General features: G+C 46.8%; 2 protein-coding genes across 4 annotated transcripts in view; one reads left to right on the top strand and one right to left on the bottom strand.

Annotated features, from left to right (window-relative positions):
* The window catches only part of RNF214 (ring finger protein 214), a 53,759-nt gene extending 39,473 nt beyond the window's left edge, over positions 1 to 14,286 (bottom strand). The window contains exons 1-6 of one of the 3 annotated variants that reach the window (XM_040258070.1): positions 14,224 to 14,286; positions 12,518 to 12,633; positions 9,768 to 10,278; positions 8,995 to 9,054; positions 5,253 to 5,393; positions 1,330 to 1,469 (exon numbers count right to left, since the gene is read on the bottom strand). In XM_040258070.1, coding sequence (XP_040114004.1) covers positions 1,330 to 1,469; positions 5,253 to 5,393; positions 8,995 to 9,054; positions 9,768 to 10,278; positions 12,518 to 12,627 — 962 coding nt within the window. In that variant the 5' untranslated portion in view covers positions 12,628 to 12,633; positions 14,224 to 14,286. Of the gene's footprint in view, positions 1 to 1,329; positions 1,470 to 5,252; positions 5,394 to 8,994; positions 9,055 to 9,767; positions 10,279 to 12,517; positions 12,634 to 14,175; positions 14,198 to 14,223 lie in introns of those variants that run through there. The other 2 variants (XM_040258072.1, XM_040258071.1) reach the window with 2 other exon arrangements.
* A 610-nt stretch (positions 14,287 to 14,896) lies between these two features.
* Positions 14,897 to 23,988, top strand: part of PCSK7 (proprotein convertase subtilisin/kexin type 7) — a 26,287-nt gene continuing 17,195 nt past the window's right edge. Inside the window, exons 1-8 of the mRNA XM_040258069.1 lie at positions 14,897 to 14,983; positions 16,714 to 16,835; positions 17,290 to 17,769; positions 18,824 to 18,958; positions 19,951 to 20,116; positions 21,502 to 21,592; positions 22,474 to 22,528; positions 22,952 to 23,090. Of these exons, the coding sequence (XP_040114003.1) occupies positions 17,302 to 17,769; positions 18,824 to 18,958; positions 19,951 to 20,116; positions 21,502 to 21,592; positions 22,474 to 22,528; positions 22,952 to 23,090 (1,054 nt within the window). The 5' untranslated portion in view covers positions 14,897 to 14,983; positions 16,714 to 16,835; positions 17,290 to 17,301. The remainder of the gene's footprint in view (positions 14,984 to 16,713; positions 16,836 to 17,289; positions 17,770 to 18,823; positions 18,959 to 19,950; positions 20,117 to 21,501; positions 21,593 to 22,473; positions 22,529 to 22,951; positions 23,091 to 23,988) is intronic.

Below are 23,988 nucleotides of genomic sequence, written 5' to 3'. Positions count from 1 at the left end.
TTAAAAAATTATAGTTATATTTATAAAATAGTGACTACCTTCAAATAGTACAAAGCACTTAGCAGATTTCAATTAAGTAAATTCATTTTTCTATAATATCAATCAGAAATTATCTTAATTTCCTATCCAATAATTCAAATTCTTCAGTCTCTCTATCAGGGAAAAATCTCAAACCCTTAACAAAGTATATAAAGCCTTTGTGATCTGACTTCTGACTTCTCCACCAGCCTCATTTCTCTCTACTTAACCTCAGTTGTTATTCTCTCTCCTCTGTAAGTCCCCTGCCTGCAATGTCCTTTTCCTTACTCACTGCCTGACTAATTCCTCCCTGTATCTACCCTGCAACTTTTTCTTTGAAAATTTCAAACCAACATAAAAGTTAATAGAAGAGTACAATAAACACATGTCCTAAAAATAAATAAATATATGCCCTTCATCTGGATCACCAGCTGTTACACTTTTTGCCACATTTACTTTACCCCTCTCTCTGAACTATCTGAAAGTTATAGACATCATGACACTTAACCCCTAAAACTTCAGCAAGTATCTCTGAAGAATAATATCCTTCTATGTAATCACATACCATAATCACCCAAATTATTTACCACTTGATACAGTGTTACCTAATATGTAGTCCAAACTCAAATTTCCTCAGGTATTCCGAAATGTTCTTTCATCGTTACCATCTCTCATGCTTGAAAAATGATTTGGCAGATGAACCTGCTACTATCCACTTGGCCCTCTGACACATTAGCAAGCCAAGATTTTCTTGATAAATAAAAACGCATTTTAGTAGAATTTAAGTAAAATCACAGTATTCACAGCTATTTTGATTTCCAAACAGGTCACAAGAAGAAACTTGGAAATTTGAAACTATGACTGAACTTTATGCCACCTTAGTCCTACTGCAATACCCTGAAAAGGACACAGATTCATTAAATAGCTTTCCAAACAGCTTACAAGCTACTTTTGAAATTTGCTTTTGGTGTTGAACATAAATACAATCAAAGCAGTCTCATCATCTAAACTGTAAAATATCAGTTACGGAAGTGAAACAGGTGCTAGATATATACCAAAATCTTGATCATACCTGGGACCAAGCAATTCACTACTATCATTTCAATGTATTAATGAATTCCTGAGACACTTTTTGTTAAACATAGGTTGCTGAAAAAGCTAAAATTACTAGAGGATATTAATTTGTGCACTTGTTTTTCAAATAAAAATTAAGACTGAAAGAAAAGGAACTAGAAACACAAACAGAACTAGCCTCTTATATACAAACACACACATTCACAGAGCATTTTTATTCTTAACAGCATCATTTACCTTCTGCCCTTCTCACAAAGCTTCTCAATTTCAGCTTTTAGATCCTGCTCCTTCTGCAGAAACTCCTTCTTTTCTTTCTCTATTTTCTTCTTCGTTTCTTCTCGCTTTATTGTTACGTCTTGGATAGCCTTTAATATCTCCTGAGTCCCACACAATTATAGTCACACACAAAGAAGAAAATGAATTAGTTCTTTCGGTCTGAAGGTTACTTTCAACTATCACAAATTAACACTGACTTTAGAGAATTTAAAACGAACTAAAGGAATCTAGTTCATGAGTAGTCCCAAAAGCCAGTACTTAGATATAAGGGAGTAAGTAATAATGCAGATATCAATTCACCAGGAGGAAGAATTTCTAACAATCACAACTATTCAAAAATGGAATTTACTGCCTTGTGAAGCAATAATCTCCCCATTACTGGTGCTCAAATAAAGGCTGAATGAACACCTGTCAAGACTGCTGAGAAAGGCATTCTTGCACAGGGTGGGAGTTTGTTACTTCCAACAAATATGATCTTGCTTTGTTTTGTTATGGTTCTACTTTATTATGTGCAGGGATTATCTGATGTTTTTAAATTATCTGACTACATGTATAATAAGTCAAACAATTAAAAAGTGATAAATTTAAGTCATCTCTTATTCAGTCGCTCAGTTGTGTCCGACTCTTTGAGACACACAGCGTGCCAGGCTTCCCTGTCCTTCGCCATCTCCCAGAGCTTGCTCAAACTCATGTCCATTGAATCAGTGATGCCATCCAACCATCTTGTCGTCTGTCATCCCTTTCTCCTCCTGCCTTCAATCTTTCCCAGCATCAAGGTCTTTTCTAGTGAATCAGCTGTTTGTATCAGGTGGCCAAAGTCATCTCTAATTTATACCAATTCCACCCATAAAGTAATCAATGTGTTAAAGTATTTGTACTATGCTTCCACAACTTTATCCATCCTCACACCAACACATGTACTTACATATGAATTTCTTTGCTTTTCTGTTTTTTTATAATGAGGTAATTTTACACACATTATTCTGCATCTTGCTCTGTTCACCTGACATGAACATACGTACAGCAAATATAGACAAAACTAAAAAACAGCTGCATAACACGACATGACACATGTATTTAGCCAATTTAGCCACTCTCTATTAAAAGCGTCCATCAGGTTTATTCCAGTTTTCTTGTACTATAAACAGTACTACAATAAACATTCTATGTCTATACTTTCATATAAAAACCTTTTATTTCTGTTGAGTAGACTTCTAATAATGAGGAGTCTAGGTCAAGGTATATATACATTTTAAAATTTAACTGACAATTCCCAGTATCTTTCCTTAAAAAAAAAAAAAAATCAGTAACAATTCACACTCCTACCAATGTCTAAAAAGAGCTCATTTTTTCTTACCCTTGCCAGCTTATTTTGTTTTGCCCAATCTCATGGGAAAGAGGGAGGAAGGGTATCTAATAATTTTAATGAGCATTTTACCACCTCCTATTCTTTCTCCTCCAACTAGAATAAACATCCAGTGAAGGCAAAGACTATGTTTTGTTTACCACTAGATCTTCAGGGACGAGATTGGGAACTCAAAAAATATTTGTTGTATGAATGAATCAACAATAGTAAGGCTGAGTTTATTTTCATATATTTATTCCCCATTTGCTTTTCCTCTTCTGTGAGTTACTGTTTATAATTGTAGGCAAAATAATAGCCCCGGCTCACAAAAATGTCCATGGTCTACCCCTTGGAACCTTTGTTACCTTCCTTAACAAAAAGATAGAGAGAGAATCCTGGATTACCTGGGTGGGTCCAATCTAATCACAAATAGGTCTTTAGAAGTAGAGAAACCTTCCCTGTCATGAGCAGAGGAAGATGTGATTAGGGAAGAATGGTTACAGAAATGCAACATTGCTGACTGTGAAGAGGGAGAAGGGGTCACAGGTCAAGGAATGCAAGCAGCCTCTAGAAGCCAGGAAGGCAAGGAAATGTCTTCTCCCTTGGGGTCCCAAGAAAGGAAGGCCGCCATCTCAATACCTTGATTTTAGCCCAGTGACACCCATGTTGGGCTTCTAACCTACAGAACTGATTTAATAAATGTGTTGTTTTAAGCTCTAAATTCATGACAATCTGCTACAGTAGCAATAGGAAACTATTACAATAGAAAAGTAATACAATAACCTTTCCTGGTGTTTCTTTAGACTATTTGGCTTTTACCATAAATTTGGGGCTTCCCTGGTGGTTCAGAGGTTAAAGTGTCTGCCTGCAATGTGGGAGACCCAGGTTCGATCCCTGGGTCAGAAGATCCCCTGGAGAAGGAAATGGCAACCCATTCCAGTACTCTTGCATGGAGAATCCCACGGAGGGAGGAGCCTGGTAGGCTACAGTCCATGGGGTCGCAAAGAGTCAGACACGACTGAGTGACTTCACTATTCACTATACGAATTTGTAGGAATCAGAGTGTCTTAGATCTTAAACCCTTCGTCAGATCTGCTAGAAATATTTTCTCTCAGTCTAATATTGATCTTTTGACTGTTTTCTGTATCATTTGCCATATCAAAAATTTTAACTATTATAATTAAATTAACTTTTTAAAAATCTTCTGGGTTTTCTGCCTGGATTAAGAGGACCTCTTGCAACTTAAGGTACATACATATTCTCCTAAATTTTCTTCTAACTTAAAATTTTTTTCCAGTTTTCTATGTATATTTTTAATCCACTTAGAATTTTATTTTTAAATACAGTATGAGACAGGAATCTAATCAAATGACTTTCCAGGTAGGCAACCAATTACATCAACAAAATATATTAAATAAATATATTCTGAACTAAAACAGGAGTGAGAATTTGGACAAGATGCCCTCAAAGTTCTTGTTTATACTTAAAATTCTATGATAACTGTTAGGTAGGTAGAATAGGGAAAAGGAGTCCAAACTGGTGGTGGCTAAAAGACAAGGAAGGGAAAAGCCCGTGAAAATAGAACAAAAGAAGGTCCGAGGACCGGAATGAGGACCTCAGGTAAAACAAACAACACTCCTGCCTGGCCCAATATACATAGGACAGGCCCAGGGAGAGATAAACATATAAAAAGAAGAGCCAAAGCTAGCTCTCTCTCCCACACGCTAGGGCGCTCTTCTCCTCTTCTCCTCGTGTCTTTGGATCGACGTGCCCTCATGCCTCGAAGACGGATTTAACTGCTATCTTCTAAATAAAATAGAGCTGTAACACTGATTTGTCTAAGAGGTATAATATGGTCCTTTCAAGACCTGAGAGCTATAACACGGTCTATCCAAGACCTGAGAGCTGTGACACGACGAGGGGGCTTTAATGTCCGTCAGTCCAAATCTTTGTTGTGACGAGACAAAGAACCAAGGAACAGACACTTGCATGACATAACCATTAAAAAGTTACTTGCAAAAAAATAAAAAATAAAAAGTTACTTGCAGATTGCCTTTGGGGAAGGTTGATTTGTGATGCCGTCTACTGCTCACCTGTGCAATGAAATCTGTTTACTCCATCTTTTGTTCCTAGGGACTGTTTTAATTTTTAATTCAAATACATTGTTATCCTTTAGTCAAAGGACATAGGAGTATGTTTTAGGTTATTTTAACCTAGCCTCGATAGGGCTTTCCTGCTGGCTCAGATGGTAAAGAATCTTCCTGCAGTGCAAGAGACCTGGGTTCATTCCCTGGGTTAGAAAGATCCCCTGGAGAAGGAAAGGAATGGCAACCTACTCTAGCATTCTTCCCCAGAGAATTCCATGGACAGAGGAGCCTGGCGGGGACAGTACACGGGATAGCAGAGTCAGACAAGACTGAACGACTTAACACACACATACACACACTGCTTTTTTATTTCTATTAATTTGAAAACAAAGTTAAAGTCTAATTAGGGACTATAGCTTTACTTGTTGCCAATTTTAATATAAGCAGGATACCTGGTGATTCTTCATTTCTTCTTCTCTCCTTTGCTGAAGTTGCTTTAATTGCACTTGGAGCTGATTCTCCACTTGCCTCTGCTTGTCCAAGACCTCCTGGTAACGCTCCTTCAACAGGGTTCTCTCTGTCATCATTTTATCCTATGGGTAACAACAGAAAAGCAGTTGAATTCCTCAATTTAACTGCAAGAAACATTCACCGTAGGCTTGTTCAAGGCATCAAGCAGAGCTCTTAGGCTGCAGGGTCCAATATTGGCACTACTAGCCATGCTGGCTGTTATGTAAATTTAAAGTAATTAGAATAATAAAATGTAAACATCCAGCTCTTCAGTCACCTTACCACACTCATAGTGCTTGGTAGCTTTGTGTGAGTAGTGGCTACTATGCTAGATAGCACACATAGAGAACACTTCCATCGTGAAAGGAAATTCTGCTGTACAACACTGCACTAAGATGTGGGTGGCAACCATGGCCTATGAGCCAAATCCAGCCATCGTCTGATTTTATAAGTAAATGTTTTCCAGGAACGTAGCCATACCCGAAGCTTTACTGGTTGCTTTCACACTACAACAGCAGAGGGGAGCAGTTACCAAAGAGCCCAGCTCACCTAGAAAGCCTAAGATCTCTACTAACTGATTCTTTCTTTCTTTTTTTTTTTATTTATTTATTTTTTATTTTGCTTTACAATTCTAATTCTTATATAAACCATTTCTCTGCTCTAGGGAATAAAAGAAATAAGGTATTTTATCATCTATTAAGAAGAAGAAGAATGAGCAAAAACAAAGAACAGATCATTTACTCAAAATGCATCCAGAAACTGAATTCCTTACTGGTCATTAGCACTAAAAACTGACAAACCCACCAGTGCTCTGGGGGACTTGCAACTCAGATCAGGCAAATTGGCAAGTTCTCACATAAAGTAGGAGCAGGAGTAAAGCTTTTAAGGCCACAGTTCAGCTCTGCCTCCCTGACATTAGTAAATCAAGAAAAGCAATGGTCAGCTTTCCAAGGAACACTAAAACTGAGAGGGTCCACTTAAAACACATTTGGTACAAGGTAGCCCATGTAAAACTTAAACAGAGCATTAAACTGAATTCATTCACTAGACGATAAGTATTTTCAAAGAAAAGAAAGGTTTTAGAAGTGAATGGGGAGAAACATCACCCTATGATAAAAAAAAAAAAACAAAAAACAGAAGCTCTCAAAATGGGACTTTAGCTTTGGGATAAGCTAGTCCTTAGTCCAGGTACTGAAATGTGACTGCTGCTGCTGCTGAGTTGCTTCAGTCGTGTCCGACCCTGTGTGACCCCAAAGATGGCAAGAACACTGGAGTGGGTTGCCATTTCCTTCTCCAGTGCATGAAAGTGAAAAGTGAAAGTGAAGTCGCTCAGTCTTGTGTGACTAAGGCTCCTTAGACAGAGGACTCCTTAGCATCATAACTTTAAAGGTTTTCTGAACCTGTGGTCTACGGATAGGTATGTACAAAAATTTTTGAGAGGAGACTTCAAAGTTTTCAAAAGATTCTGAAAGATCTTAACCCAAGAAAAGGTTGAAAAAAAATGTTAAGAACCAACTGATGAAACTAGTAAATATGAGCATTCTTTTCTTTTCTTCTCTCTTTACTTTCTTATGGAAATTCGTTTGTCCATAATGCGTCTTTATATACAACACAGAATGGGGGAAAAAAGAACTCAAGTCTTCACAGAAAGAAGTTTCAAGGATACACTATTAGTACATGCAAATTGATGACTTAAAGGTGTAGAGGAAATTACTTGATCCAGTTCTCCAAGCCAAAGGGTTACACACTGCTACATTGTTTCATTGGTGGCTAATTGGTTCTGAGAGCCCAGAGGCCCAATTTGAAATGCAGGCAGTGGGCAATTACTGTAAGTGCATGAAAAGGGTAGCAAATAAAAAAGCAAAGTTCCTTGCATTGCTATCCAGCTTAATACCTGACTAGTTCCACTGCCTTTTTTAAAGCATGTGGCCCACATCACCACCTATTAAAAACACAGCCAAAGAGACCACAGCCCTGGGCCTCTTTCAGTCCAATGGCTTGCCAATCTCTACCCGTTTCAGACTGATGCTAAAGCTTATCTGCAACTTCTTAAGTTGGCCTCTTCAACTGCTATAGTCATCCCAACTCCACGTTACAACTGGGGGGACCAAATAAATACTACATGTAAAGTGCCTAGAGTAAGTGCTCAAGAAAAGACAACTTCTCCTCCCCTTGGAGGTTCTCATTCTCAGCTTGCACATGGCCATCAGGTCACTCATCTCTGGTATCTTTTTACTTGCTTGTTATAAATAACTCCTGAGTTGCTACTCTCTATTTAAAAGTTTTTATTGGCCTCATGTGGTTAACACACTCCAATAACTGACTTCTTTCCATCTGCCCCTCAATTTCTTTGACTTGTGCCAAATATCTACTTTATTTCCTCTTATATACGCTTTCCTCAATAGTACCTACTGTTCTAGAAAATTCAAAGACAAACAAACAACAAAATATTAACTGGTTTTCCTCCTTATTTCCACTCAACTAACATGCTGCTGCTGCTAAGTCACTTCAGTCGTGTCCGACTCTGAGCGACCCCATAGACAGCAGCCCACCAGGCTCTGCTGTCCTTGGGATTCTCCAGGCAAGAACACTGGAGTGGGTTGCCATTTCCTTCTCCAACGAATGAGAGTGAAAAGTGAAAGTGAAGTCGCTCAGTCGTGTCCGACTCTTCGAAACCCCACGGACTGCAGCCTACCAGGCTCCTTCATCCATGGGATTTTCCAGGCAAGAGTACTGGAGTGGGGTGCCACTGCCTTCTCCACTGAACTAACATATCTTATCCTAAAGACCTCTTCCTGAACGAACGGTGCCTTTCTGCACATTATCCTTCCTCTTAAAAACAGACATTCAGATATTCACACACATAGATGGTAGAAGTTTTTGCCACAAAATGCCAGGGACAGATCAAGGGGACCACTTTAACAAAAATAAATGTGAAGCTCTCTAAGTTTTAAAAACCATTACCTACGAATGTGATAGGAAGACACAACTAAGCAATATATGAGAAAAAGACATGACGAAGTTTGAGTGCAAGCTCAACAGTGTGATGAGATGGCCAAAACAAGCTGCTGTCAGCTTAAGAAATGGTGTCTCGAATGAGAAAGAGAACAAGGGTCCCATTGTGTTGTGAAGTAATTATACTGTCTGTGCATTACTATGTTTAGCTCTCAGTATCACATTTTAAAAAAAACATTGAGAAGATGGAACCTGTCGAGGTGGAAAAGAAGTTAGGATGATGAAAAGCTGAAAAATATATGAAGAAAAGAAGAATATTAAAAACATCTGGGGACATTTCACCTGGAAAGGTTCAGACCTGAGAGGTAAGAGGAAAAGGCATTAAAAAAACAAACAAAAAAAAAAAAACCACACTTTGACTATATTGGGGGCTAACAAGTAAAACATTTTAGATTTACTCTATGTAGCTCAGGAGAGAACTATAACAAGAAGCTTCAGAAGTTCTGTTCTTATCCCATAATAAGATCTAACAGTAAGATCTATTTTCTAAATGTTGCTTTGTGAGTAGTAAGTGTCCCATCTCTGGAAGTAATCAAGCAGAAGTTAGCTGATCATCTGTCAGGGATTTTATAAAGGAGATTCCTGCACCTTTTCCAGTTGGGATGATGTGACCCTAGATCTTCCGCATTAACAGTTTCATATACCAACAATGACAGTTTAACTACTCACCAGATTCTTTTCAATATCTTGATCTGTGTTTACCTCGGAATCAGTCGTCTTAAAGTCAGTCTATAAAGAAAGGAAACAATTATATTCAGAACTGTTCAGAGACATTTGAAAAGGCAGAATTATATAGTCCTTTCACTGAGAAATCTGTCACAAGTAACAGAAATTAACTTCTTGTTCTTTCTCCTTATCAACTTCACAGTAAGAGAACTGTAGTTCTGGCAAATGCCCTCTGACATCCATGCTGCATTAAGCACTTATCCCACAAAATAACCTGAACGAGACCCAACAACTGATGGGGAGACAACCCCAAAGCTGAAACAAGAATTTGGGCCCCCTACAATTTATTGTGCCCATTCTTCTTTCTACGACAAAGCATATCAGTCACTATAAGGCAGGAGACACTGTACTTCTTAAGATGTAGGTCAGAGAATTAACAAGGATTCCTCCTGCAAGTGCGAAGATGGGAACTATGAATGCTAATGACCTACGCTCATCAATTACTCAGTGCAAGCGATTGTATGTGGGTCATGAAGTTCCTAGTCGCCATGATTAGATCCTGGCTATTACTTATGGAACATCAGTAACACCAGAATGAAGTTATCACAGAGCACCATATGAGAGTAATATGAGAGTTGCCCTTAAAAAAAAAGAGAGAGAGAGAGACAGAGCAGTTCTCCACCAACTAGGAAGAAGTATCTCCTGCCCTCCAAAAAAAAAAAAAATTAAATTAAAAGCCCGAATTCCATGTTAGTAGTAGAAACTTGATACTTGACCTGGACAGCAATGTTCTGAGAAAGCTTCAGGGAAGAGCTATCCTGATCATCATCCTGATCCACTCTGACTCCTTCAACCCCATTTGCTGGAGGCACCACAGGTGGGAACTCCAAGCCTGGGTCCCTGCTCCCTTCCTTTAGGATGGAGGCTTGTGGGGCCTTCTCTTCAGCACAATTCCCGGAGGCAAGCTGCTTTGAATGGCACCCTGCCTTAAGAGACCGAGCGGCGGGGTGGAGGCTCTCCTGGAGGCACGTGTCCCCCTCCTCTCCTGCCGTGCTGGCCACGTCCTTCAGGTCAGACTGGGATCCACCGCCAGACAGACCAAGGGCCGTGGCTATCACGTTTTCTCCTAAAACCGCCCGGTGCGCTGCTGAAGTGTCACCTGCTGATGAGCCAGGATTCTGCTCTGGGTGTTCCAAATGGGCATTTCTGTTATTCTCCTTGGTTATCGTTTGGTTACTTACACTCGACAGAGGCGAGTTCTTATGCTTCTGTGCAGGGTCTTTGGGGCTATGAAAACAGAAGATAAAAAGTTTCTCTCTTCATCCAATCTTAAAGAGGCTGAAACATATAATACTTTTAATACAACCACTAGAAGAAAAAGACTGGCCTATACAAGCCCCTCCAAATTATCAGGATGGAAAGGAACTTAGCTTCCATTCAGTAATTTTGATCACACACACAAACACACAAAGAGTATAGCACAGTGGTGAAGAATCTGGGTTCTGGAGACAGTCCACAATAAATAATCACACATGAATGACTCTGGGGACCCAGAAATTGGGGGGTGTCAAATTTAATAATTGGGGGAATGCAGATAAAATAGACTACTGTTAGACTATTTCATTTAAGTACATGTACTACTTTTGTTACATATAATATTTTTAATAAATAAAATATTAATTTGGAAACTTTTTATTCCACTCTCATTTCACAAAAATAATTCACACTCAAATTCCCTAGACAGATCTTTGACCAGAAGATTTAGGTTATTCAACTGCTTTCTAGAGCATAGCATCACTACTTCATGTTGCCTCAAGTACAGACAATTTTGAATCCAAAATTGAAGCTGCCAGTAGAAATTTTATCCCAGATGACACATATATAACACTGGAAAAACTGTTTTATCATTTGCCACAACCATTAACATACTACTTTTAAGAGAGATCTTCAAAATCTATTTATAAGGGCATCCAACATTCATAACTCTAAGTCTTTCACCCAATAATAATGACTATATATGCATTAAATTCTTTTGCCATTAAAAAAATTAAAACTGATTCTGTCCGCCGATACCCTTAAGGACTCCAAACCAGCACTGACTGAGGCTTTAGGTCATTATGCCTTTCTTTCCTCAAGTACCTACTTTTCTAGAAAATTCAGAAACAAACAAACACAACAACAAAATAGTACCTACTGTTCAAAATAAAACAACAGAGAGCATCTTGTGACTTGAAAATGTTTATAAATGCTCTTTGCTGACTCCTGGGATCAAGTGGGGTAGGGGGACACAAATTATGAATTTGGACAGACACAGTACCTAGGCGAGAATCCTGACTGCTATTTACTAGTGGTTTAACTCTGGACAAGTTATTTTACTCCATTTGTAAAACAGAAATATTACCTACCTAATAGGATTATTGTGAGGATTACATGAGATAAAGCATCTGAAGTATTTAGTTCTGGCATACAGTAAACACTCAATAAACCTTGGCTGCTATTATTATTACTAGTAGTATATGCCTGTGTTTTTGTTTTTTTTTTAAGCTACATACACCATGCAGCATGTGGGACCAGGGATTGAAACCATGCCCCCTGCATTGGAAGGGCAGAGTCTTATCAACCACTCTACTACCAGGGAAGTGCACTATATATAAAATGAAGATGCAAGTTTATGGTGAGGTTTTACTTAACTCCTGTCCCCATTACCCACTAACAAACCTCTCTTCTTCATTTAAACAGATATTTATTAAGTGCACTGGAGTCAGACAAGCCTGGGTTTAAATCCTGACTCCAACATAGCATGGTAACCTTGGGCAAGTTACTAACCTCTCCATGTCTTAGTTTTCTCACCTGTTAATGGGAATAATAGTATTAGCACCTACCTCCTGGGATTGTTAGGAGAATTAAATGTATTAACACATACAGAGCTGCTAGGACACTGTTATCTATTGCATTAGGTCCTTCGTACTCTACAAAAGTGCAGAGGTAGCCAACCTAGTACAACATTATACCTAACAATGGTTTAATCACTATAAAACGCCACGGCTGGGTAATCATAATTCCAGTCTTCAAGAGCTTAGATGCAAGGCAAACTACGCACATGAAGTAGTACGTCATACTAACAAAGCTATCTATTTATCTATAGATACAAATGTAGATCCAGTACACAGACATATACAAAGCATACATATATACACACACAGGTACAATATATAAACATAGAGTTAAACAGACAGTCCATGTAGGAGAAGTTGGGAAATATTTGCATTTTCAAATAAGTCTGACCAACTGTATTCTAATCCATTTACTCAACAAACAATTAGCATGCCTGCTGAGTGTCGGATACTGGTGCGGGGTACCAAATATACAAATATAGATCAGACAGTCCCTACCTTTAAAAAAGCTTCATCGAGGGCAATGCCACTAGAGTCCAAAAGGGGAAAGACCAACTACACTTCGATAAGAAGCCCATCTCCAAAGCCCCTCACTCAAGCGAAATCTGCCCCGGCAGGAGTCCACGCGTTACCTTAGACCATCTGGAGGACCTTCGTCTGGTTTGGAAGCACAGACACTAGAAGAGGATTCCGGAGGATTGGGAGCAGTGGCCACCACGCCAGCTACCTCAGGTGCTGCCATCGCGCTCTGCACATTCAGAAACAAATTACAGCTACAACTTCCAAGATTTCAAAACAAATGTATCTTTCCCCATCAGAATGTCCATACAGCAGAATCATATCAGGAAAGAAACACAAAGAAACAGCTGGTCTCCAGGAGAAAATACTTGAGTATTCCTCAATAGGATATAAAAAGAGCCATGGCATGCAATAGGTCCCAAGGGACATCAATCCTCAAACGTCATTATATATATCATTACATATATTACACACATATATACATGTGTGTGTAAACAACACTACATATGCCTGTCAAAGCTTTTTCAGTTTAGGAGAAATGCAGTCTCACAGACTGTGAGAATCTTCCAAATGATCCACATACCTTACCTTGCCTAATATCATTTACAAAAGATGTGATTTGGGGCCTAGTATCAATGGTATCTTATGTTTTAAAATCATTTTATGCCTGTCACATTAAAAGCATTCTCCATTAATATAAGTAAAGTTTTCTGGAAGTATTCTTGTGGGAGAGAAAAAATAGTATTTAATTGGGCAATCCAAGTATCTTTTACTCTGTGTTCCCCACAGATGGGAAAAGTTTGACAACCACTGACTGCGGAAAGTACACTCTTCAGAGTCACTGGAGGTGCAAAAGAGTATGAGAATCTCAGTTACTCCAGCATGAAAATGAGAAGCTGAAAAACAGTAATCCAAGTAAGGGAAGTGGGACAGGGGCCTTTTTTAGATCAAAAGGTCATCCTTTATGTTGCAGGACAAATTCATGGCTTTCTATGGTGAAAAGATAAAAAAGAATATGGGAGGAGGGAGGTGTAACATAAGGTTAGCTTAAATTCTCGTTTTTATTTTAATAGCATCCCAGGTACATCCCTGACCCGCGAAGAAAGCATAGGGCAGGCATGGAGGCTGGCCTGTGTCAACACTTAAGTTCCAGGCCATCGTCCCCCTGTGCCTGTTTTCCCCAACATACGAGGCTCCAGGGGGAAAAACCGGCCCCAGATCGCCATTACTGTTCTCACAGGTGCAAAACGTCTTGCCCCATCGGAGCCCGGGCCGGGGGTTCCCGGCGCCCGGTCAACAAAACCACAGGTCACGGGTCCTACGTGCAACTCGGTGGCTGAGAGCCGCAGAGGGGAGGGGAACGGGGACATCTGGCAGGAGGCTGCGGCCGCGGCGGGGGGCGTTAGGTCGAAGAGGCCAAGGGGAGCCTCGCACCGCAACCCGGCGGCGATCTGACGGCGAAGCCAAGAGCGACGGGTCATCGGGGGAGATCCGGGGACGGTCGCGAAAGGGACAATGGGGGGAAGCGACGCCGAGTGGTCCCGGCCGCCCTCCACAAGGGGGCCGGCCCCGCCGGCCGATCCCTCCGGCCAGAGCCCCCTTCGCACCTTGCCCTCGGCCCCCCGGTCAGGCTGCCAACCCCCCGTCCCACTTCTAGGCCAGGACCCCCATGCCCGTCCCCGCAACTCCCTCCACGCACCACCCCCCCGGCAGCCTCGACCCCCGCCCCTCGCGCCGCAGCCCCTCGCCCGCGCGCCCGCCCCGCACACACCTCCAGCGTCGCGCCCCCGGGAGCGAACGGGGGAGGGACCGGACGCACCTGAGCGGGCGGAGCGGGGGGGAGGGGGCGGCCGAACCTGGGGGGAGGGGTCGAGCGCCGGCCCGCGCGAGCGACACCTCCCACTTCCGGCGGCACGAGCGGCGGGGGGGCGAGGCTCGGCCCCGGGAGGAGAGGCCGCGGTGGCACCCGCGCCGCCCCAGATGGCGCCCCCTGGCGGCCACAGTCGGCGCGGTCGGGGCCGAGCGTGGGGGACCCGGGGGACGCGGACTTGGCGGGAACCGCCCCCGCGCTGAGATGCTAGTGGATTGCGCCCGGGCGCAGGGACTTGAGAGATGGCGACCGCGAGAAGGACTTGGGACCTGGCGGAGGGAGAACCCCTCTCTAGGAAGGTTATGAGGAAAGAGTCAGGGTCATGGCGGTCAGAGAGAGAAGAGGAACAAGTGTCGTTTTAAAGATCTCAACCGAGATGCCTTGTCCAGAGGACGCCATGAGGGAGAGGACCGGCCTTATGGAGAGGGTAGCTTCTGCAGGTGCCCTGAGGACGCGGGGCGGTGGGCCAGCCGCCGCGCACGCTGCTCCCTCAGCGGAGGACGCCCGGAGGGGCCGCCCCGCCCCCCGCGCCCCACAGCGCCGCCCGCGGCTCCTGGCCACTCTCTCGGCCCGGCCGGGGGCCCGCCGCTGATTGGCTGCGCCGCCGGGCGGAAGTGATGCTGCTGTCACCGGCTTCTCGGGCTCCCGCGGAGCCGCGAGTTTCCGCAGGCGGGCGGCGGCGGCGGCGGCGGCGGCGGCGGCCGGGCCGGTGAGTTGGGAACTCGGTGGGGGCGGGGCACGGGAAGTCCGGGTGCTCTAGAACTGGGGGTGGCGGGGGGCTGCAGCCGCTGTCTGAGGATGAGCGAGCTGCCCAAAGGGTGCCTTCATTCCCCGCGTGCGCGAGCCCAGGGAGAAGGGGCCACGGCGTCCAGAATTCCAAGATCGTGCGGGTCCTCTGAGGAGAGGGGAGCCCTTTGCACCGGGCATTGGAGGCCAGCGGTCGATGAAACTGACCTCTGGCAGGCAGCCTGATTTCTAGGAACAGGTTGTAGAGGGTGCGAGGTTCCCAAGAGGAGGAGGAGTAACACAGCCACTTGGGAACAGGAGTCTTGGACTCGGGCTGCCCTCCTTGGCACCTAAGAGCTGTAGAGACACGCCTAGTTAGTTGGGGGCAAAGTTGAGATCTGCTTTCAGATGATATCTAAGGTTCCTTTCCCAAAAGCCGAGGGTGGAGGCGAGCTGCGGGGTCAAGTCCTGCCCTGCCAGAAGGACTGGAGGATGTGGTGATCAGGTTTCCCCTGTCTTCCGGAAATCTGTGGGCTCCGCCGAGACTGAAGGAGCCTTGCCCAGTTGGGTCGCTGTCAACTTATCTCACAAGAATTTTGTTTTGCTTCAGTAAGGCCTGCAGACTGGAAAGGACACCTGAATGTCTTGGGCAGTGAAGGCTGCTGGCGGGCAGGGAGGTATTTTCCTGGGAACCTAAGAGAGAAGGAGATACATGGATCTGGGGAAGGAAATGTTAGGTGGCCGAGGTTCCCTTCTCCCTTTCCAAAGAGACTTGTGTACAATACCCATATTTTCAGACTGATCCTCTTGGGTATGTGTGCGGGTACTAAGCCCTGCCTCAAGGTGACTCCCTCCACCCCCACCCCCCAGCTCACCAGAGAGCAGATGTTTCTGAAGGAGCTCAGCCACCAGTAGGGACACACTTGTCCCACGGCCCAGTCACCTGTCCCTGTCCCCACATTTGCCCACTAATTTGGCCCTTCTGTCAAGCCATGGGTGGCCGTCCCAGGTTTAGAACACTTCACAGACAGCTTGCTGAGCTAGTGACTAAGGGAAGCCCTGTAGTGGTACTATCCAATCCCCACCCCACCCACTTGGCTCTTATTCCCGTTCAGTTTTGTTTGCATTCTGAGCTTTTCCCCATTTTTCCCTGCCTCCTCCTACTCTTATTTCCCTGGCGTCTTTCACAGGTACAGAAACCAGGAAGTGAGCTACCACCCAGACTTCTACGAAGCAGTCCTACCTACTTTTTTTTTTTTAATATTTAGTTATCTATTATTTATTTTGGCTGCACTGGGTCTTAATTGTGGCATGCTGGATCTTTAGTTGCTGCTTGTGGAATCAGTTCCCTGACCAGGGATCAAATCCAGGCCCCCAGCATTGGGAGCGCAGAGTCTTAGCCAGTGGACCAGCAGGGAAGTCCCCTATCTACTTTTTCAAGAGAAGTTTTGGGTAAGAGTTCAAGCCCTCTTCTCGGCATCTAGGGAAAAAAAAGAGGATGGCCCGATGATTAGGATGAGAAGTACGATTTCTGGGTTTTGTACCCATCTGGCCTTACTATACCAGTTTGGTTCCAGTCTGTGACCTATTTGAGATTCCTGCAAGTGATCATTGGCAGTTTCTTTGGTCACAGATCCCAGGGCTCCTGGCTAGCCTCTGCCTGCTCCACTGGGTTTGGGAGGACACCATTTCTTGTTTTCTTGGGACCTACAGGTCTGCGGTCTGTGCTGGGAGTCACCGCTACTCACAGCGGAAGAAATGCCTTTTCTCCATTTGCACAAAATGAGCGTGAGGTGGTTAACCAGACCAGGAGCTCAGCCTCACTCTGAGTCCAGGTGGGAATGGGGCCCCACTGTGGGAAGTTAGCTGAGAAGTCAGCTTGGGGAAGATTTCTGTCGCCTCTGAAGAAGGGAGGAGGGTCTTTTCTAAAGAACAATCATGGAGCTGCCAGGAATTGGCAGGAGTGATACGACTTCTGAGCTCAAGATGGCAGCAGTGGGGAAGAGCAGTGTGGTACCCATTAGCACCTGGACAGTCCTGCTTGATTGTCTCGTGATAATCATGCCATCGAGGGACCCACTAGGCTTAGTGCTGGCCCCCCACTCCCCCCAGGGGCTTATCCCTGTTGGGCAGAGATCGGCGTGAATTAAAAGAGAGGATCACACATTTAATGATTTAAAAGGCGTGGGTTAGGAGTCTCCGGGTGTGGTAGGTTGGTGCTTGGTCGCCCCCTGAGATTCCTGCTGTTATCAGCTCTCTTACCTCTGATGTCCTTCTCTTTGTCTGCAGACTACTGCTCTGATGCCGAAAGGGAGGCAGAAAGTGCCACACTCAGATGCCCGCCTGGGCCTGCCCACGGGCCTCTGGCTGGAGTTAGCTGGGCTCTTGCTACTGCTTCCCTGGGTTATGGGCCTGGTGGGGGCAGGTGGGCCCGGGGCCCAGGGCCCCAGGGGGCTAAGCTGGGCAGTGCGTCTGGACGGTCCAGAAAGCGAGGGTGCAGAGGAGTCGCTGGAACAGCGGGCAGATGCTCTGGCCCAGGCGACGGGGCTGATGAACGCGGGGCGCATCGGGGAGCTCCAGGGGCACTACCTCTTGGTCCAGCCAGCGGGGCATCGCCAGGCCCGGCAGGTCGAGGCCGTCCGGCAGCAGGTGGAGGCTGTGCTGGCCAGGCACGAAGCTGTGCGCTGGCACTCAGAACAGAGGCTGCTCAAGCGGACCAAGCGCAGCGTCCACTTCAATGACCCCAAGTACCCGCAGCAGTGGCACCTGGTGAGTCCACCCCTGCCACTTCCAGCTTCAGAAAGCCAGGACAGGGGTACCCGGTGCTCTAGTGGGCGTTTGTCTGTGTTAACTCTTCAGGGGCCTCCCATCCTTTGCTTGAGGAGACATTTCCGTGGGCTTCAATGGTAGGCTTCATCCTTGGGCTCCACGTGCCCTGTGTTCACTCCCAGAGAGCCAGAGGACTGCGGTGCCCGGTGCGGGTGCTGGGGCCAGGCCGCCTGGGCTGCCTGCCACTGACTAGCCTGTGCCTTTGGGTGCACTGTTTAACCTCTCTGTTAATGGAGATGGAATGGTTACAGTTAAGTGAACTAATGTATGTGTGCCAGACACATGGGAAACACTTTACAAGAGTTAGCTAGTATCATTATATTATACAATGTTAATATAATGTATATCATGCTTGTGTGGGGTTAACTAGTAATGTTATGTTATACAATGTTAATATAATGTATATCATGCCTGTGCAGGGGTTAGCTAGTAATGTTATGTTATACAATGTTAATATAATGTATATCATGCATGCAGTGGATACTAAGTCGTTTCACTCATGTCCTACTCTGTGACCCCATGGACTGTAGCCACCAGGCTCCTCTGTCCATGGAATTCTGCAGGCAAGAATACTGGAGTAGGTTGCCATGCCCTCCTCCAGGGGGTCTTCCCAACCTAGGGATTGAACCTGCATCTCTTATGTCTCCTGCATTAGCAGGCAGGTTCTTTACTACTAGTGCCATCTGGGAAGTCCCAATGTATATCATATGGCATATTAATACCCAGCCCTTAACCCTAGTCACTGTTTCACCCTTGTTGCCCATGAGTGATGCCAAGCTTTCCTGGACACCTGGGCTGTGGCAGAGCTCTCACAGGTTCCCTCCTTGGCTCCGTCCCCACCTACAACCGTTTGTCCACCCCTCTCTCTGGCCCCCTGACAGCAGCCAAGAGTGCGAAGGGGGTGCTTGCTATACTTGTCTCCCTATGGGCTGTGCTGCACATTGCTGGACTCCCAAGGCTCAGAGAGTAGTTCCTGACCCCGTCTCTCCCCCAGAATAACCGGCGGAGCCCCGGCAGGGACATCAACGTGACGGGTGTCTGGGAGCGCAATGTCACCGGGCGCGGGGTGACCGTGGTGGTCGTGGATGACGGCGTGGAGCACACCATCCAGGACATCGCACCCAACTACGTGAGTGGTCCTGGAGTCAGTCCCGCCCCAGGCCTTACCTGATTCTTGATGTTGCCTCAGGCCTGTTCCCTTTCCCAGTGACCTCTCACTGGGCCAGAGGAAAGGGCCTGGGAGGTAGGATGCTGCTCTTCATCAGCTCCTCTCCCCCAGGCAGTCTTGTGGCCTGGCAGCTAGGACACAGGCTCCAGCCCAGCAGAGAGATACTTCCTGGATCCTGCTGCCACTCCCTGCCCTGGGAAGTAAGGAGTCAGTTCAGTTCAGTTCAGTCGCTCAGTCGTGTCCGACTCTTTGCGACCCCATGAATCGCAGCACGCCAGGCCTCCCTGTCCATCACCATCTCCCGGAGTTCACTCAGACTCACATCCATCGAGTCAGTGATGCCATCCAGCCATCTCATCCTCTGTCGTCCCCTTCTCCTCCTGCCCCCAATCCCTCCCAGCATCAGAGTCTAAGTCACAGTGCCTCCCCTTCTGTAAAGCCTGCCCTTTAAGTAGCCGGAAGCCTCTTTTATCCCAGGCTTACTGTGGAAGCAGCTCCAGGGCATATTTCTATAATAATGGCCAAGAGAGAAGTTTGCCTAGAGCTATAGCACTTCTGGCGCTAAAGACCCTGCCTGCCAGTGCAGGAGGCCTAACAGATACAGCTTCAATCCCTGGGTCGGGAAGATCCTCTGGAGAAGGAAAGGGCAAACTTCCAGTGTTCTTGCCTGGAGAGTCCCGTGGACAGAGGAGCCTGGCAGGCTACAGGCCATGGGGTCGGAAAGAGTCGGGCACGACTGGAGCGACTTGGCCCAGCACAGCGCAACATGCAGCGCCTCTCAGCTTCGCCCTAGGTGTCCTGTCCTTGTGTCGCCCGTGTAGGTGGCAGAGCTGGGCCCGCAGCGCTGGCTCAGAGCCCCAAACCCGTAGTTCTCTCTCCCTGAGCTCCAAGACCTGACCGGCTGGAACCAGTGAGTGATCACATCTCCCTCCTCCTCCCCTGCCATGTTTCAGAGCCCTGAGGGCAGCTATGACCTCAACTCTAATGACCCTGACCCCATGCCCCACCCAGACTTGGAGAATGGCAACCACCACGGCACTCGGTGTGCGGGCGAGATTGCTGCTGTGCCCAACAACAGCTTCTGTGCGGTGGGAGTGGCGTTCGGGAGCCGCATAGCAGGTACCTCCAGTCCAGCTTTGGTACACCCCCTGCCCCCCCACCCCGTGACTGCTGTCTTCATCCTCTGTCCCTCCTCCTTGAATTTCAACACGACTTTATTTCGCCTTCAACACATAGCAGAAAGCAAAGGGTACGCTTATAAATAGGTGTCTGCAGGACAAATCGGCTCATTGATTTTTTTCTCAGTGCTTTGGTGTTTCTAACATGTTTTTAGCCGCAAACCCCACTTTAAAAAGGGCTTCCCAGGTTGCTCAGTGGTAAAGAATTCGCTTGTCAATCAATGTAAGAAACACAAAAGATGTGGGTTTAATCCCTGGGTCAGGAAGATCCCCTGGAGTAGAAAATGACAACCCACTCCAGGATTTTTGCCTAGAAAATTCCATGGACAGAGGACCCTGGCAGGGTCTGTGGGGTCTCAAAGAGTTGGACACGACTGAGCACGCATGAGTATATAAAACAGCTAAGAGCATGAAAATGAGGTGGATGAGAGATGGAGGCCCAAGGCCAGCTGCTCAGACTCCGCTTCCCTTTTCCTGATCATGGTTATGCCCCATCAGTGCTCAGCTCATTGTAATGATAGCTCCTTTTACTTATCCATGTTTTCGTATTTTCATGGTTTACCAATGGCCTCCTCATCTTCCCTTCTTTCTTGATCCCGTGTGTCTGTGGAGGCCCCTCTGCCTTCTCCAAGCTCTCTAGCTCCCACCCCTGCTGATGGTCACTGTCTGCTCCCTGTCCTTTCAAGAGAGCTGAGTGGCCCTGGCCCATCCTGGGGTGGTTCTATGGCTCCTCGGCCTCTCAGTCTTTGTCCATCAAGGCAGAGGGTGAAGGGAATGGATGCGGACACCTTCCTGGTGATTTCTCATAAATGCTTGGAGCCTGCATTTACAAGGCTGGAACAGATTGGCTGCATTCCTCCTATAGTCCAGCAGGGGTCAGCAGCCCTCTCTGTAAATGAGACTACGGAGGGAGGGAGCCCAGGTCCCTTCTGAGAGCTCCACCAGGATGTGACCTGCCCCTCCTCAGAAGGTGAGACTAGACGTCCATGGGAGGAGCAATGGGCTGAGAACCATCTGTTGAATACCATCTGTGTCAAGCACCGCTGCAGTGTTCTATGAGATAAAGGATGTGTGAAAAAAGGGAACTTTGGGTTCCCTACCTTCTAGCCTATGCCTCTGGCCATTAGACCCCAGGATCCGTAAAGTCTAAGATTTGGCATTACATTAGAAAATATTTTTGGCCAGGTACATGCACATGGTATAAAGATTCAAAAGATCCGAGAGCACTTAGAAAAGTAAGTCTCCACAGGGGGCCCTCACAACCACCCGGGTCCCTATCTAGGAGACTAGCATTATTGAGGAGCTGGTATGGCCTACACTGCCTAGGTATCCGAGTACTGGATGGACCCCTGACAGACAGCATGGAGGCTGTGGCGTTCAATAAGCACTATCAGATCAACGACATCTACAGCTGCAGGTGAGGTACAGCCAGGAACAATGTAAAGGGGCCAGAGGTGGGGGCAGCTGGTCGAACCCCCCCAACAAGAGAACAGCGGTATGTGTGAGGGGCTTTCCCATGGGGTACAACCTGTAAGTCTACTGCCCTTATTTCTCCAGACCCCCAGCTTCTGGGTTCTCTGTCTTAAGCCCCAAGTCACCCCAGTGATCAGGTTGCCACACAAGGAGTATTCCATCCTGCCTCGTGTTTATTTGTTTAATAAACTCGTAATGCTCTGGAAGAAATTTAGGATTCCTGTCCTACCACAATTGGACTGAATACCCAGCGCAAAGCCCCTCTGCCCCCACCCAGGGACACACCGGCAGCTCCAAGTTGTGGATCTGGCAGGAAGGGGGTGGATGATAAGGAGGAGCTGAGGTTGGGCTGCTCGCGCTGCATCGACGGCAGCCTGTTCTTCCCCAGCCAGCATCTCCTGTAGATACACGACGCCCTCCACACGTTGAGAAAGGACAGAGAACTCCTAGACAGTTTACACAGGTTGTCTACTTCCTTCGCAGGCCCTCTGCCATCAGGCCTAGAATTGGCTTCTTTGGTGGGGAAGGGGTGGCCTCTCGTCCCTTTCCACCACACTGTACTCCGTGGGAACCTGAGAAGGGGTTTTTAGGAGCAGGTTAGAGTAGTCCTAAACTGGGAAGGTTTCCAAGGACAAGAATGTTAGCATGTCCTGTTTTCCACTTTGGAGTGAGGGCTGGACTCTTACGTCCTTTGATCACGCGAGTCCTGGGCTGGAGCCCTTGGGAGGAGGGGAAGCGTGGGGCAGAGGGACGGCCCGCCGAGGCTGGGCTGGGTGGGCAGCCACGGCCTGGCCCTGGCTCTTCCCACTGGGTGTCTCTCCACAGCTGGGGACCAGACGATGACGGGAAGACGGTGGACGGCCCCCACCAGCTGGGCAAGGTAGCGGGAACCGTGGGGACCTTGGGGACCAAGTTCACCCTCGTCATCCCATTCCCAGAACTGCTCCCGCCCTCCCCCAGACCTGCCGTGTAGCCCCGACCACTCTTTTGGGAACAGCACTCCTGCCCCGGGGGGAAGGGGTGAGGGGGACTTTCTTAGAATGGAGCAGTGCTTTGCTCTGATTTTGTGCTCAGCTCTGCATTTCTGGCCCCTCCTGTTCTGATAAGCAGAGCACATCTATCAAGCAGTTGTTCCACTAACAGCCCCCTTACCCTCTTAAGGCCATCTTTAAGTCTCTGTCTCCCTTGTCCAATGCCCTTGGGGTTTTGTGTTTGCCTCTAGAAGGGGACAGGAGGGCGAGTGGTGTGGTGGGTAGGGTCTTCCTGTGAGCTCCTCAGCTGACCTGTGTGTTTCGCTCCTCAGGCCGCCTTGCAGCATGGGGTGATCGCTGGCCGCCAGGGCTTTGGGAGCATCTTTGTGGTGGCCAGTGGCAATGGGGGCCAGCACAATGACAACTGCAACTACGATGGCTACGCCAACTCCATCTACACCGTCACCATAGGTAGTGGGCCCAGTGGGCCCACAGCGCACGGGTGCTCACGTTTGTGTGTGTGTGTGTGTGTGTGTGTAAGAGAGAGAAAAAGAGAGACTCAGCAGTGAGGAGACTTGTATCTGAGGGTGTGTGTGTCACTTAGAGGTGACCAGACCATGTATCTCAGTGTGTGTGTGTGGTGTGTCACTCGGGGGGAGAGACTGTGTATCCAGGGGTGTGTGTGTGTGTGTGTGTGTGAGACTCAGGGGTAAAGGGACTGTATATCTGGGTGTGTGTGTGTGTGTCAAGTGTGAGGGGACCATGTATCTCAGTGTGTATATGTGTGTGTCACTCAAGAGTAAAGGGACCATGTGTCTGGATGTGTGTGTGTGAGGCGACCAAGTATGTCAGTATGTGTGTATGTGTGTGTCACTCAGGAGTGAGGGGACCATGTATCTGGATGTGTGTGTGTGTATCACTCGAGCTGGAGGGACTGTGTGTGTGTGTGTATCACTCAGGGGTGAAGGGACCATGTGTCTGGGTGTATGTCACTCAGGAGTGAGGGGACTGTGTATCTGGGTGTGTGTGTCAGTGGTGAGGGGACCATGTGTCTGGGTGTGTGTCACTCAGTGGTGAGGGACCGTGTGTCTGGGTGTGTGGGTGTGTGTCACTCAGTGGTGAGGGGCCATGTATCTGCGTGTGTGTCACTTGGGTGAGGGGACTGTGTGTCTGGGTGTGTGTCACTCAGTGGTGAGGGGCCATGTATCTGGGTGTCTGGGTGTGTGTCACTCAGGGGTGAGGGGCCCGTGTGTCTGGGTGTGTGTCATTCAGGGGTGAGGGGACCGTGTGTCTGGGTGCATGTCACTCGGGTGAAGGGACCATGTGTCTGAGGGGACCATGTGTCTGGGTGTGTGTCACTCAAGGGTGA

This window comes from Oryx dammah, unplaced genomic scaffold (genome assembly GCF_014754425.2).
Source record: "Oryx dammah isolate SB20612 unplaced genomic scaffold, SCBI_Odam_1.1 HiC_scaffold_17, whole genome shotgun sequence".
Lineage (NCBI taxonomy): Eukaryota > Metazoa > Chordata > Mammalia > Artiodactyla > Bovidae > Oryx > Oryx dammah.
This window is presented reverse-complemented; position numbering and strand designations above follow the sequence as displayed.